The sequence below is a fragment of the Stomoxys calcitrans genome, chromosome 2 (genome assembly GCF_963082655.1).
Source record: "Stomoxys calcitrans chromosome 2, idStoCalc2.1, whole genome shotgun sequence".
NCBI lineage: Eukaryota > Metazoa > Arthropoda > Insecta > Diptera > Muscidae > Stomoxys > Stomoxys calcitrans.
In genome coordinates, this window is record NC_081553.1 from 13194567 (window position 1) to 13210476 (window position 15910).

General features: G+C 39.1%; 2 protein-coding genes across 2 annotated transcripts; both read left to right on the forward strand.

Moving 5' to 3' along the window:
• Nucleotides 1-7026, forward strand: LOC106080575 (transmembrane protease serine 2-like). The gene is made up of 3 exons (XM_013241993.2): nucleotides 1-729; nucleotides 852-870; nucleotides 6248-7026. The coding sequence occupies exons 1-3, from the start codon at nucleotides 1-3 to the stop codon at nucleotides 6991-6993; spliced, it is 1494 nt and encodes a 497-aa protein (XP_013097447.2). The 3' UTR covers nucleotides 6994-7026.
• A 3359-nt stretch (nucleotides 7027-10385) lies between these two features.
• Nucleotides 10386-11183, forward strand: LOC106080576 (seminase-like). The gene has a single exon (XM_059363902.1). The coding sequence runs from the start codon at nucleotides 10386-10388 to the stop codon at nucleotides 11181-11183; it is 798 nt and encodes a 265-aa protein (XP_059219885.1).
• The last annotated feature ends 4727 nt before the right edge of the window (nucleotides 11184-15910 follow it).

The following is a 15910-nucleotide window of genomic DNA, read 5'->3' on the forward strand; positions in this document are numbered from 1 at the left end:
ATGGTCATCAAGGGCTTCTTAAATTTGACTTTGTTTCTATTGCTAATAAATTTTGCTCGTACCAATGGCACAGCGGCTAATATGACTCGTATTGTGGGCGGAAAAGTAAGTTTTATTGGGAATAATCAATATATGGTGAGAGTTCTACGTGATAACTCTTTCATTTGTGGAGGGGCATTGCTGAACCGCAATTTTGTACTTTGTGCTGCTCACTGTGTTGTAAGTGTTGGCCCAGGCCGACTGACCATTGTTGGAGGGGTTAACACAGCCTCCCAGCGAGGTGTTCGCCGGAGGGTACAGAAAATCATAAGGCCCAGATCATTTTCGATGACCAATATGAACAATGACGTGGCTGTGTTCAAGCTAAGGAGACCGATGGTTGGTCCCAAAATAAGTTATATACCTCTTTACAATGGAAGATTAAGGAGGGGTATGCGCTTGAAAGTTTCCGGCTGGGGTCTCAGAAGTGAATTAGCCAATGCTCCTGCACGACATCTGCGATCTGTGATTGTGCCGGTGCTTGCTCATAGCAGATGTGTACAGCAGTATCAAAGCTTTATCCCCATAACGAGAACAATGTTTTGTGCAGCCAAGGCAGGTGTAAAAGACTCCTGCTCAGGAGATTCGGGCGGTCCGGCCGTATACAGGCGACAATTGGTGGGCATCGTCTCATATGGATATGGCTGTGCACGAAGAAACTTTGCTGGTGTTTATACCAAAGTTGGAGCAGTAAGAAGTTTCATACGGAATGCTTTGAGACAGTAGAAATAAGTGAATTTTATTGAATATTCTATGCTATAAAATAAATAATTTAAGAAATTAAAAAATATATTTGTTTGTTTTAATTGAAGGCAGAATACGAAGACAAAGGTAAACGATTTGAGTAGGAACCGCACCAGAATGCAATATTGATCTTTACCGTCTCGGTGCAGTTTTAGTGCCTTTCCATATATGTAAAGTGCGATTTTTTAGCTATTATCTTTTTGGCCATACTGGTTTAAACAGCTCACGCACGTTTCGTGTGTTGTTTCATTGTCAAACATCTTCAGTTTTGTCTATAATTTTATCATAAATTGTCTTACAAGCAAACAACACTTGCAAATTACTGAATTTTATTATCCACATTCGAGTTCTGTTAAGAAAGTTCATCGCGCGACGAAGCCCATTGAGCGACGAAGCTTATTTTTGGCTCAATGGGTACGATTTTGGAGTAAAGATCAGCCAGAAGCATTGCAAGAGCTACCAATGCATCCAGAAAAAGTCACAGTTTGGTGCGGTTAATGGGCTGGCGACATCATTGGACCGTACTTCTTCAGAGATGATGCGAATCGTAACGTGACTCTGAATGGTGTGAGCTACCGTGAGATGATATCCATTTTTTTGTCGAAATGCAAGAAATTGACTTACATGACTTGTGGTTTCAACAAGACGATGCCACATACCACACAGCAAGCGTAACAATGGACTTATCGAGAGGCGAGTTCGTTGAACATTTTATTTAATTTAACGCCTTTAGACTATTTTTTGTGGGGCTATGTTAACGTTCATGTCTACACAGACAAGTCCGCTTCAATTGACGCAATGGAAGACAACATTAAGGCATTTACTCGTGAGATACCGGCCGAAATGTTGGAAAGTGTATGCCAAAATTGGACTAAGCCAATGGACCATTTTATGAGCAATAATGGTCCAATATTGACCGGGAGGGGGGGCGGACCCTCCCCCTTACCCCAAAAGTACTACCTTAAAATAAAAGTGGACCGATCGGAACAATATGGGATTCAAATGAAAGGTATTCTAGAGTAGAGTACGAATTTCATAATAAAAGTAGGGTCCAAGTACATGGGGGGCCGCTCCAGCCCCAAAACCCCTTCAAATAGGTTTATTTGACGTTCATGACAATATGGGACTCAAATGAAGGGTATTCGAGAGTAGATTTCGAATATGGTCTGGAAAGAATAGGAATAGGCTCTACAATTTATTGATAACGGAAGGGGGCGGGCCCTCAACTGTTACCCCAAAATCACCACCCAAAATCAAAAGAGGACCGATAAAGACAATATGGATATCAAATGAAAAGTATGCGGGAGTACATAACGAATCTGGCATACAAAATCAGGTCGAAATATAGGGAATCACACTACCCCTCAAAGACGCCATAAGACCCATTATGATTATATGATTGTGTACGTTTGTCTGGAGGGAAACATAGGCAATATAGTTTTTAGATATTGGGTGAAGGAGGACCCTCCCCCATACCCCAAAAACGCCCCCCATATCCGAAAGTGGTCCGATGGGCACAATAAGGGAATCAAATGAAAGGTATTGGAGGCCAAAAAACTAATATGGTATAAAAATTTGGGTCCAAGTACCCAGCTGGACTCCCCACCAACCCCAAAACTCCTCTTGACAGATATATTCGAAGTTCATGTAAATATGGGACTCAAATGAAAAGTATTAGGCAGTAGATTACAAATATAGCACAAAACATTAGCCGACCATGGCTATATGGGACTCAAATGAAAGGTATTAGGGAGTAGATTTGGAATATGACATTAAAATTTGCGTTCAAGTCTAGGTGGCGCTTTTCCTCCTAAAGATACGTCAAATGGGTTATTTGACCTATTATGGCAATATGGGACTTAAATGAAAGATATTTGAGAGTAGAAAATTAATTTGATATCCAATTTTGGAGCCAAGTGTTTTGGGTCCACCCTCTAAACTGAACTTCATTTCCGTTGAGGATAAAGAACGAATTTGATATCTATTTTCAGTGCAAAGTGCCAGTGGCCGCCCCAGCCCCAAAACACTCTCCAAACGGTTCATATTTATCGGCTATGCCAATATGGAGCTCAAATTAAAGGGATTTGGAAGTGCAGCACGAATTTGATATCCATATTTGAGTTCCCCTAATGAGAACATTACCCTAAGGACGAACATTACTACCAGGAATCGAGAAGGGCAAATTCTCACACATCAGTGAGTGCTTTCCGACTCAAGTTTAAACTCAATGATAAGAGACCTTTTTTAATAGCCCAGTCCGAAAGGCGTCCCGCAGTGCGACACCTTTGGGGAAATTTTTTTAAATGACCATGCATGGTACTGTACGTCGCAAAAGTCGGCAACATTAAGAGAAGATAAACACCGCTTTGTCCGATGTTATCGCCAGGATTCGAACGTGTACAGCCTCATAGGCTACAATGGCACGAATTCGATATCCGCATTCAGGGCGAAGTGTCCCCAACCTAAAAAGATATTAGAGAGTTAAAGAAGGCGCAGCGGAGCGGGCCCGGTTCTGCTAGTTATGTATATATATTTCTGACAGTCGCAAAATCTAACATAATCTTGCCATGTCCGTCCGTCCGTCTGCCTGTTGGAATCACACTGCAACTTTTAAAAATGGAGATTTAAAGCTGAAATTTTGCACAGATTCTTTTTTCCCATTGGCAGGTTAAATTCGAAAATGAGCTATATCGGACTATATCTTGATATAGCCCCATTAAAAAACCATAATTATCCGATTTCGCTAAAAATTACTCACCCTTTCTCCCTAGTAGGAGAGACTCAAGAGAATAATTATTCGGTACACGAATAATCGGTTCCGGCTATCGAAGCACTTTTGCAGTTAAAGAGTTTTTGGTTTTACAAATTTAAACTCAATGTCAACGGACCTCCATTTTATAGCAGAGTCCGAACGGCGTGCCGCATTCGAATTATTGACTTCTTAAAGATGTTCTATGCACCGCTTCTAAAACCCCTTCAAAATATACGTTTTAGTCTATGAGCAACAAACACTAACCTTTCATTATAATACATATACCGACCAGCTTTACAAACACCCACTGCAATGCCATAGTTTTCAAGGTTAGGCAGATGGTTTTCAAGAAAACAAATGTTCAATGCTATTTCCAGAAGAAAAATATCTGCAATTCAAAAATCAAGAAGGTCACTGAAAGTTATTTTTTTTTGCTAAATTGGATTATTTTCAACACTAGGCTACAGTACCCTCTAACAGTTTTGAAGCTTTTTAGATGCAATATGTCTGTCCGTCCACAAACTTTTCTACCTATTGACCAACTGTTTGCTGTAACTGTGGTTCATTTGTGATTGGAGTAAGGTTATGTTTGATTGAGTGAAATATGGTTATGTTTTGGTATTACTGCCAAGTCAAGTCATGTTGACTTCTTAAAATTTGTATTAAGTACGCTCGGAATCGATTTGAACAAATTATTGAACTGAACAAATTACTATTTTCATCTTCCCAACTCTGTACACCATCTATTAGGTTGCCCAATAAGTAATTGCGGATTTTTTAAAAGAAAGTAAATGCATTTTTAATAAAACTTAGAATAAACTTTAATCAAATATACTTTTTTTAAACTTTTTTCCTAAAGCAAGCTAAAAGTTACAGCTGATAACTGACAGAAGAAAGAATGCAATTACAGAGTCACAAGCTGTGAAAAAATTTGTCAACGTCGACTATATGAAAAACCCGCAATTACTTTTTGGGCAATCATATTGCTCTCATATGAAGAGATCTCACCGTTTTTATTCCCACCACTATAGGATGAGGGATATACTAATCAAGTAATTACGTTTGTAACACCTCGAAATATTCGTCTAAGACCCCATAAAGTATATATTCTCGATCGTCTCTTCATTCTGACTCGATCTAGCCATGCCCGTCCGTCCGTCTGTCAAAATCACGATGGAGGTCGAAAGCTTAAAGCTAGCCGCTTGAAATTTTGCACTGATAATTAGTATCGATGTAGGTCGTTGGGACTTGCAAATTGGCCATATCGGTTCAGATTTCGATATAGCTCCCACATAAACAGATTTCCATATAGCTCCCACATAAACCGATTTCCATATATGACCCCTGGAAGCCGCAATTTTAGTGCGAGTTGGCTGAAATTTTGCATGCGGTGTACTGTTATGACTTCCAACATTTGTGTTAAGTATGGTCTAAATCGGTCTTTAACCTGATATAGCTCCCATATCTCCCGATTTGACTTCTTGCATCGAGTGTATGTATTCTTCAAGTATATATATTCTTGATCGTAAAGATTGAGAATATATATACCGTGTCCGTCCATCTGTCCGACGTCAGTCTGTCGAAAGCACGCTAACTTACGAAGGAGTAAAGCTAGCCGCTTGAAATTTTGCATAAATACTTTTTGTTAGTGTAGGTCGGTTGGGATTGTAAATGGGCCAAATCGGTCAATGTTTTGATATAGCTTCCATATAAACCGATCTTGGGTCTTGACTTCTTGAGCCTCTAGAGGGCGCTATTCTCGTCCGATTTGACTGAAACTTTGCACGTGGTGTTTTGGTATTACTTCCAACAACAGCGCTTAGTGTGGTTCAAATCGGTCCATGTTTTGATATAGCAGCTATATAAACCGATCTTTGGTCTTGACTTCTTGAGCCTCTAGAGGACACAATTCTCATCCGATTTGGCTGAAATTTTGCATATGGTGTTTTATTATGACTTTCAAAAAATGTGCTAAGTATGATGCAAATTCGTTCATAACTTGATATAGCTGCCATATAAACCGATCTGGGATCTCGACTTCTTGAGCCTCTAGAGGGCCCAATTCTCATCCGATTTGGCAGAAAACTTGTACAACGGCTTCTCTCATGACCTTCAACATGCGTGTTAAATATGGTCTGAATCGATCAATAGCTTGATACTGCTCCCATATAAACCTATTTCCGGATTTTGCTTCTTAAGCCCCTACAACGCGCAATTCTTATCCGAATGAACAGAAATATTACCCAATGACTTCTACAATGTTCAGCATTCATTTATGGTCCGAATCGGACTATAACTTGATATAGCTCCAATAGCATAACAGTTGTTATTCAATTTTCTTTGTTTGCCTAAAAAGAGATACTGCGCATAGAACTCGACAAATGCGATCCATGGTGGCTCGGCCGAACTTAGCACGCTCTTAATTGTTTTTTTTTTTTCATCCATACATGTGTTTTAGCTTAAACCAAAATCTCACTGTAGGCTAGTGTTACTCTTATTTTCAAAAATATTATAGTGCACTAAATCTATTTATACAATTGTTTTTGAAATACAAAAGAATTTCGAATAGTATTGGATCGATATGCAAGTTTCAGTGACAGGGGGACCATCATATGTGTTTTGTATAAATACAGTAGCTCTACGGACTTTTCTGCATAGAGGTAATAAAAATGTTCTCAAAATCATCTGCGTATTTTATACTGGTTGCACTAGTTATTCATTCTGCGTTGGATCCTGGTGTTATGGGTGCTGCAAGTAATAAGGCCAAAAAGAAGGCGGCCCGCATTGTTGGTGGTAATGCCAACGTCGTGAGGAACTTCCCCTATATAGTACAATTATACCGCAATGGCAACTTCATTTGTGCCGGAACAGTGATATCCCAGCGTCACATATTAACAGCCGCCCATTGTGTAATGAATGACAATGTACCTTCGGCACTCACTGTTGTTGCTGGCGCCGGTCGATTGGGTGATGCCGGAACAAGTAGCAGAGTGAGCAAAATTATAAGACCGCGAAATTTCTCTCTGCAAAATATGGAAAACGATGCGGCTGTACTTAGAACGGCTCGTCCCTTGGTCGGACGAAACATTAGACGCATCCGCTTGTGTAACGCCGACCTTAGACAGGGTATGGTGATGAGAGTGAGCGGCTGGGGTGCTCGCAGTGAAAATAGGCCAGCACCTTCACGTCGTTTGCGTGTTATTAAGGTGCCGGTGGTTGCCAGGGCCACTTGCAGTTCGCAATATAACGGTGTAACCACACTTACCAATACCATGTTTTGTGCAGCGAAACGAGGTAAGGATTCCTGTTTTGGTGACTCAGGAGGACCAGCAGTGCGTAATGGTCGCGTCTGTGGTATTGTTTCGTTTGGAAATGGCTGTGCCCGCACAAATTACCCCGGTGTCTATACCGATGTTACGCGTATGAGAAGTTTTATTAACCAGGGCTTGGCACAGTAAGGAACACCATACTTTTTATGTAGGATAGACAGAATTTACAATACCATAATGTGAAGTAGAGAATAAGGAGCAGAAAATATCTAAATACATCAAAATTTAAACAAGTAAAAACTAGTTCAACTCGGCGATGGATGACGTTATGTGGCAGTTATATCTAAATATGTTCTCATAAATAAATCACTCAAGACCTTGATATGGAAGATCGGTCCAATGACAACAATATACAAGTCTGGTTCACTCTAGCCAATTTTTATTATGGCTACGGGCCAACAAAAACTCACGGTTCCAAAGTTCATCGAAAATTGGGATAGTGCTCATTTTATGGGCTCAATCGGGATGGCAATAGGTCTTTTTCGGCACGAATGTCGAGAGGTTTCATATATCTTACACTTTGAATTTCTCAAACATGTTTACTATTAGGTATCCAAATCAAAGAAACGGGTTGCAATGATTGTATGGCTACGTTTTTCTAAAGTGAATATTTAATGGTATTTATACCCTACACCCCCACTATGATAGATGGTATTATAACTTTGTACATTTGTTTGCAACGCAAAGAAGGAGAAGAATTAGATCCATTGATAAGTATACCAACAGGCATGGACTCACTTCCAGGTTTGATTTAGCTATGTCCGTCTGTCTGTCCATGAATTCTTGTGGTCAAGGTATAGGTCGCATTGTTGTTTTGGTCCAAGGACGAACGTAGCTACAATTTTCGCCCAATCTATACAAAATTTTGCGTGCAGCTTCAACACGCGTGGAAAATTTCATCAAAATCGAATTAGATATAGCTCTCGTATATACCTTTGATGCCATATGGCCTTTTTATTGCCAAAATTAACTTTTGCTTGAGATGCTTATTATGACGACCCGACAAGTAGACAAGATTTCTTCAAAATCGGTATAGATATTGATATAGCTCCTGTATACATATATCTTTTATCCGATATGGCTCTTTAAGACTGTTGAAGCACAAGTTTGGTCCAATCTTAAAAAAAAAACAGTAAGGAAAGGCAAAAGTCGGGCGGAGCCGACTATATAACACCCTACATCACCGAGTCTTAATGCATACTACTTTTAATACATGAAACCTGTGTTGAAATCTAGTCAGACTTTTAATTTTTATACCTTCCACCATAGGATGGGGGTATACTAATTTCGTCATTCTGTTTGTAACTACTCGAAATATTCGTCTCAGACCCCTTAAAGTATATATACTATTGATCGTCATGATATTTTATGTCGATCTAGCCATGTCCGTCCGTCTGTCCGTCTGTCCGTCTGCCCGTCTGTCCGTCCGTCCGTCTGTCCGTCCGTCCGTCTGTCCGTCCGTCCGTCTGTCCGTCCGTCCGTTCGTCTGTCCGTCCGTCCGTCTGTCTATCGAAAGCATGCTAACTTTCGAAGGAGTAAAGCCAGCCGCTTGAAATTTTGCACAAATACTTTTTATTAGTGTAGGTCGGTTGGGATTCCATATCGTGTCCATATTTTGATAAAGCTGCCATATAAACCGAACTTGGGTCTTGATTTCTTGAGCCTCTAGAGGGCGAAATTCTTATCCGATTGGAATGAATAATTGCACAACATTTTCTGATATTATATCCAACAACTGTGCCAAGTATGGTTCAAATCGGTTCATAACCTGATATACCTGCCATATAAACAGATTTTGGGTCGTGACTTCTTGAGCCTCCAAAAGGGCGCAATTCTTATACGATTGGAATGAAATTTTGCACGACGTGTTTCGCTATGACTTCCAACAGCTGAGCTATATTAGATTCAAATTGGTCAATAACCTGATAGAGCTCCTAAGAATAGTTCAAATCGGTCTATAATCTGATGTAGCTGCCATATAAACCGATCTAGGGTTTGACTTTTTGATCCTCTATAGGGCGCAATTCTTATCCGATTAGATTGAAATTTTGCACAACGTTTTCTGTTTTAATATCCAACAACTCGTATGTTTCAGCCACTAGAGGGCGCAATTATTATCCGATTTAGCTGAAAATTTTGCATGAGCTGTTTTGTTTTAACTTTCAACAACTGTGTTGAGAATGGTTCAAATCGGTCCATAACCTGATATAGCTGCCATATAAACCGGTATGGGATCTTGACTTCTTGAGCCTCTAAAGGGCGCAAGTGTTATCCGATTTGGCTGAAATTTTGTACAACGGCTCCTCTCATGACCTTTAATATACGTGGCGGATATGGCATGAATCGGTTTATAGCCTAATGCAGCTCCCCTATTAACCGATCGCCCTATTTTACTTCTTCAGCCCCCAAAGTGCGCAATTCTGAAATTTTATACAATGACTTCTACTATGGTCTACAATATTCAGTTCAATTATGGTCCGAAATTAACCATAACTGGATATTGTTCCAATAACATAGCAATTCTTTTCTTGTATCCTTTGTTTGCCTAAAAAGTGATACCGTGGCAAGTACTCGACAAATGCGATCCATGGTGGAGGGTATATAAGATTCGGCCCGGCCGAACATAGCCCGCTTTTACTAGTTGTTCCAAATTTTAGCCAAATCGAATGAAAATTGAGGCTTCTAGGGGCTCAAGAAGTGAAATCGTGGGATCGGTTTATATGGGGGCTATATCCAAATCTGAACCGATTTGGCTCATTTGCAATCCCCAACGACCTACATCAGTAGAAAGTATATGTGCAAAATTTAAAGCGGCAAGCTTAACGCATTCGACCGCTATCGAGATTTCGACAAACGTACGGACATGGCTAGATCGACTAAGAATGTCGGGACGCTCCAGAATATATATACTTTATGGGGTCAATATTTTGAGGTGTTGCAAACAGAATGACTTGATTAGTATTCCCCCATCCTATGGTGGTGGGTATAAAAATAAATTTAATTTTGAAACCTGGTCATTCTATTGACAGAACTAAAAATTATGCAAATTTAACTGAAACAGACTGATAGCCGTATATTCATCAATGGATCTAACTCTTTTCTTCTGGGTGTTACAAACAAATGTACTTAGTTACAATACCATGTACCACAGAACAGGTGTAGGGTACAATTACACTAATCGATGCATAATCTTAAAATGCTTGTGTCAAAATTTTCATTTTGACAAAAGGAAAGAAGAATCAATCTAAAATTGCACAAAATCCAAATTCCACTCAGATATATTAAACATTTTTCTTTGTATTTCCTCTATTTGCAGTTTATTATGAAAACATAAATTACCTGCAGATAATCACATATTTAAACAAATGTTTTGTAGGTTTTGAATCATTTCACAATACCTAGTCGACTTTTTTTAAAGTTCTTGAATTATGCGATTCTATCTTGGTATAGGTAATTTATGCACTCTTCTTTTTCGATAAATACGGGGTATTTTTAATTGGCTTTTGCAAAGAGTTGTAGAAATGCTGCCGAAGTCTACCTTAAAGTTGCTGGTGATTGCATTGCTTTTCCACTTATCGTTGGTTAGCGGTGCCAAAGGTAAAGCCAACAAATCGAAAAAGAAAGCGGCGCGTATAGTTGGAGGGAATGTCAATGTCATCAGAAACTATCCGTATATTGTGCAGTTGGAGCGAAATGGAAATTTCTTCTGTGGCGGAACGATTATATCGCAGCGTCACATATTAACTGCCGCCCATTGCATAATGAATGACCGAAGACCTTCAGATATCACTGTAGTTGCTGGAGTGGGCCGACTTGGTGATACCAACAGCGCTACCCGCGTTACCAGAAGGGTGAGCAAAATTATCAAACCAAGAAACTTTTCACTGGGCGATATGAACAACGATGTGGCAGTTCTCAGAACCAGCGCTCCTTTGGCGGGTCGTAATATTCGTCGTATTCGTTTGTGCCGGGCTAACATTCGACAGGGTATGGTCATGCGTGTCGCTGGTTGGGGTGTCACTAGTGAGAACAGCATCACTCCCTCTACTCGATTGCGTGTGATTAAGGTGCCAGTGGTTTCCAGGGCCACATGTCGTTCTCAATATAGTGGCGTCGCTACTCTGACCGGAACCATGTTCTGCATGTCCAAGCCGAGAAGGGATGCTTGTTTTGGCGATTCGGGAGGTCCCGCAGTGAGACGTGGACGTGTTTGTGGCATTGTTTCTTTCGGAAATGGTTGTGCCAGAAGAAATTTTCCTGGTATTTATACTCGTGTAACACCTTTGAGAAGGTTTATCAACCAAGGATTATCACAATAAGTAATAAAACAATCGATTTTATGATAAGAAAATCCAAACAAAAAAAAAAAATATATAAATATAATAATTTATTCTAAAATTAAAATTAAACGTGTGATGAGGTTTTTGTTTTTATAACCAATATCGTAGAAGTTTTCAATTGTATAGTATCCGATCTAAACCATATTCCCATAAGATTTCGGGAGGCTTAAAATAACCCACAGTTGCAAATTTCAGCGAAATCGGGTAATAAATAAAGCTTTTATGATCTTCAGACCCTTTATCGGGAGATCGGTCTATATGGTAGCTATATCTAAATAAAATCCGATCTAAACCATATTTATGTCAGTTGTCGGGAGTCTTAAAACTACACACTGTTTCAGCAAAATCGGATGAAAAATAAAGTTTTTATGTGCATTAGACCCTTTGGCGGAAAATCGGTCTATATAGCAGCCATATCCAAATATGGTCCGATTTGGCCCGTTCAAGAACTTAACCAGCATGCATCAAAAAGACGGACAGACGGATAGACGGACAGACACACGGACATCGTTAAATCGTCTTAGAATTTTACGACGATCCAAAATATATATACTTTGTTGGGTCGGAAATTGATATTTCGATGTGTTGCAAACGGAATGACTAAATGAATATACCATCCTACGGCGGTGGGTATACAAATAAAAAGTTTTATTAAAAGTTTATCTTATGAAAAAATAAAAAAAAAAATGTTTTAGGAAAAATTTTATCAAATTTATGTTATGTTTTGGGCAAATCTGTAAATTTTTATACTCACCACCATAGAATGGGGTATACTAATCTAGTCATTACGTTTGTAACACATATAAATATTTATCTAAGACCCCATAAAGTATATATCTTGATCGTCGTCTCGACGCTCTGAGTCGATCTAGCCGCGTCCTTAGTCCGTCTGTCGATATCACGATAGCGGTCGAAAGCGTAGCTGGAAATTTTGCACTGGTATTGATGGAGGTCGTCGGGAATTGCAAATGGGCCATATCGTTTTAGACTTAAATATAGCTCCCATATAAACCCATCCCCCGATTTGACTACCTAAGCCCCTGGAAACAGCAATTTTACTCCAATTTGGCTGAAAGTTTGCATGTAGTGTTCTGATATGTCTTCCGAAAACTGTGAAAAGTACGGTCCGAATCGGTATATAACCTGATATAATTCCCATATAAACTGATCTCCGATCTGACTTTAGAGCCCTTACAATCTGCAATTTTTGCCCGATTTGGCTGAAATTTTGCACGTGGTGTACCGTCATGCCTATAAACACCTGTGCCAAGTACGTTATAACTTGGTCTATAACCTGATATAGCTCCCATGTAAACCGATCTCCCGACTTGACTTCTTGAGCCTTTACAAGACGCAATTTTTGTTCAATTTGACTGAAATTGAGCATGCAGTGTTTTGTTATGACTTTCAAAAACTCTGCCTAGTATGGCCCAAATTGGTTTATAACCTGCTATAGCTCTCATATAAACCGATCTCCCGATTTGACTATTTGGACCTTTTTTCGTTCGATTTCCAGAAATTTTGCATGCGGTGTTCTGTTACGACTTCCAACAACTGTGCCAAATACGTATATAAAATCAGTATATAACCTGATATAGCTCAAATGTAAAACGGTATCTCGATTATCCTTATTTGGTTCCTAGAAGTTTAAATTTCTTGCTTTTTGGTATGTATAATAAAATTATGCCCTTCACATAAATTTACTTTTATACCCCCCACCATAGGATGGGGGAATGGTAATTTCGTCATTCTGTGTGTAACAGCTCGAAATATTCGCCTGAGACCCTATAAAGTATATATATTTTTGATCGTCATGTCATTTTAAGTCAATCTAGCCATGTCCGTCCGTCTGACTGTCGAAAGCGCGCTAACTTTCGAAGGAGTAAAGCTAGGCGCTTGAAATTTTGCCCAAATAATTTTTATTGGTGTAGGTCGGTTGGGATTGTAAATGGGCCAAATTAATCCATGTTTTGATATTGCTGCCATATAAACCGATATTGGGTCTTGACTTCTTGAGCCTCTAGAGGGCGCAATTCTTACCCGATAGGAATGAAACTTGCACGACTTGCTTCGCTATGACTTCCAACAACTGTGCTATATTAGGTTTAAATCGGTCAATAACCTGATATAGCTGCCGTATAAACCGATCTTGAATCTCGACTTCTTGAGCCACTAGAGGGCGTAAGTCTCATCCGATTTGAATAAAATTGTGCACGAAGTATTTTGTTATGATATCCAACAAGTGTGCCAAGTATGATTCAAATCGGTTCATAACCTGATATAGCTGCCATATAAACCGATATTGGGTCTTGACTTCTTGAGCCTCTAGAGGGCGCAATTCTCGTCCGACTTAACTGAAATTTTGCGCCTGGTGTTTTGGTATCACTTCGCCAAGTATGGTTCAAATCGGTCCATGCTTTGATATAGCTGCCATGTAAACCCATCTTGGGTCTTGACTCAAGAGGGCGCAATTCTCATCCGATTTGGCTGAAATTTTGCATGAGGTGTTTTGTTATGACTTCCAATTGCTGTGGTAAGTATGATTCAAATCTGTTTAAAAAGCTGGTATAGCTGTCATATAAAACGATCTTAGATCTTGGCTTCTTGAGCTAATTCATCGCGCAATTCTCCTCCGATTTGGCTGAAATTTTGCATGAGGTGTTTTGTTATGACTTTCAGTAACTGAGCCAAGTATGGCGCAAATCGGTTCATGTTTAGATGTAGCTGCCATATAAACCGATCTTTGGTCTTGACTTCTTGAGACTCTAGAGGGCGCAATTCTCGTCCGATTTGACTGAAATTTTGCACGTGATGCTTTGGTATCAATGATTCAAATCGGTGTAAATTATAATAATTGGCTGAAATTTTGCATGAGGTGTTTTTTATGACTACCAATAACTATGCGAAGTATGGCTCAAATCAGTACATAACCTGATATAGCTGCTATATAAACCGATCTGGGATCTTGACTACTTGAGCTTCTAGAGGGCGCATCTCATCCGATTTGGCAGAAATTTTGTATAACGGCTTCTCTCATGATCTTCAACGTACGTGTCTAATATGGTCTGAATCGATCAATAGCTTGATACAGCTCCTATCTCCCGATTTTGTTTCTTGAGCGCCTTCAAGGCGCAAAGTGCCGTGTTCGTCCATCGTTAAGAAAAAGAGGTTCGTCTTTCAACTATTGCCGAGCCACCTCTCATTCGTTTTCTATTTGTTGCACAATTTATAAATTGTGGAAACACGGTGGGAGTTCATGTATTTATGTGTTTAAGTGATAAGTTTCGGTTATCATGGGTTTTCGTACACATAGATGTGAATTTACTATAATTTTCCGTCGGTAAAACACAATTTGATTGCGGCTTTCTTTTCTTCCGTCTATCCGCTTAGTTTAGAAAAAACTATAACAGCACTTCAACTTAAGCACTTAAATATATCTAACCATTTAATGTCACAGTTTTTTGGATTTTCCTACTATTTACACATTTTTCAATGTGTACTTTGTTTGCATATATGTGGTTGCTAATGTTTAAAAACAATTGTTTTTGTTTTTCTTGTGATTAGTGGTGGGTTTCTTTGTTCATCCATCAAACGTGTCGTGCTATCGATCATTGAATGATAATAATCGATCACACTGTTCTTAAGGACCCCATACACTAGATAGCTCGGATTTGTGCAAGCGTCGATGTATTGAATGGCAAAATGTTGAAGTTTTTTCTTTTGACAGTTTTCGGTGTTCGGTATTCAATTACAAATCGTACGATATATCGGACAAAACTTTAATTTTATTTCTATTACACATTTGCGAGTTTATGGTAAATTTGATTGAACTTTTTGAACGTTATCGCTAGAAAGTCAATCGAATTCACTTTGGCTAATTTTGTCCAACTTTATTAGAGAATTTGTGGTTTTATTCTGGAAAATTTTTGGGTATTTCGTTTGAGATGTTTTTTCGAGCTTTTCGGATCTTCTTTTTGAAATTCGTCGAGAGAGCTTGATAACGTTGTTGTGGAGAATATTCCAGCGAGTTAAGATTGTCCTACGGATATTTAATTTATTTTATCTTTTCGAATAGAACGATTGATCAACATTCCATTCCATTTTTATCAGAGCCTCCAATGCTCTTGTGAAGTTCAACTCTCATTTAATGGTGAAGAATAGGATGTATTTGGCCTCGAAGTTTGCGGAAGTCAGCTTAATCAGTTGTGGGTGAAAACGAAAGAGATGTTTGATAAATGTCAAGTATGAAGTTTCGCATTAAATCTTTATGTATTGTTTATTGACAAGTAATCGTTGACTCGCCCAAATCCGTAATGAGCGAGAAGTTGCTGTGAATTCTATAGTGACCTCGATCGGTTGTAGATACATATGATAAAGCAACCGGTTGTTAAATAGTACGTGGCGTTGCTAGCAAACGTAACAGGATCATTAATAGTTCAAATAAAGTTTATGGTTGGCTTGTACTAGATTCTAAACAAAAATCAAATATTCTCTCATTCTTAACAACAATCGGCAGAAAGAACGTGGAAAATGTACATCACCTGCGAAACAAAAGTACATTTGCTAGTCGCTATATTGCTGTGCAAAACTTGGTCGTTGCTAACCGGAGACCTCAAAATTTTTGAGTAACAAATATTCGCTCGGAAAAGTTTGTTCACAGAAAAAAATGAAAATTGATTTCAATTACGAAATTAATTGATCAAATA

Bases quoted from the DNA above. Each gene is read 5' to 3' on its own strand.
- LOC106080576 (XM_059363902.1), top strand. From the start codon at position 10,386: ATGCTGCCGAAGTCTACCTTAAAGTTGCTGGTGATTGCATTGCTTTTC.
- LOC106080575 (XM_013241993.2), top strand. From the start codon at position 1: ATGGTCATCAAGGGCTTCTTAAATTTGACTTTGTTTCTATTGCTAATA.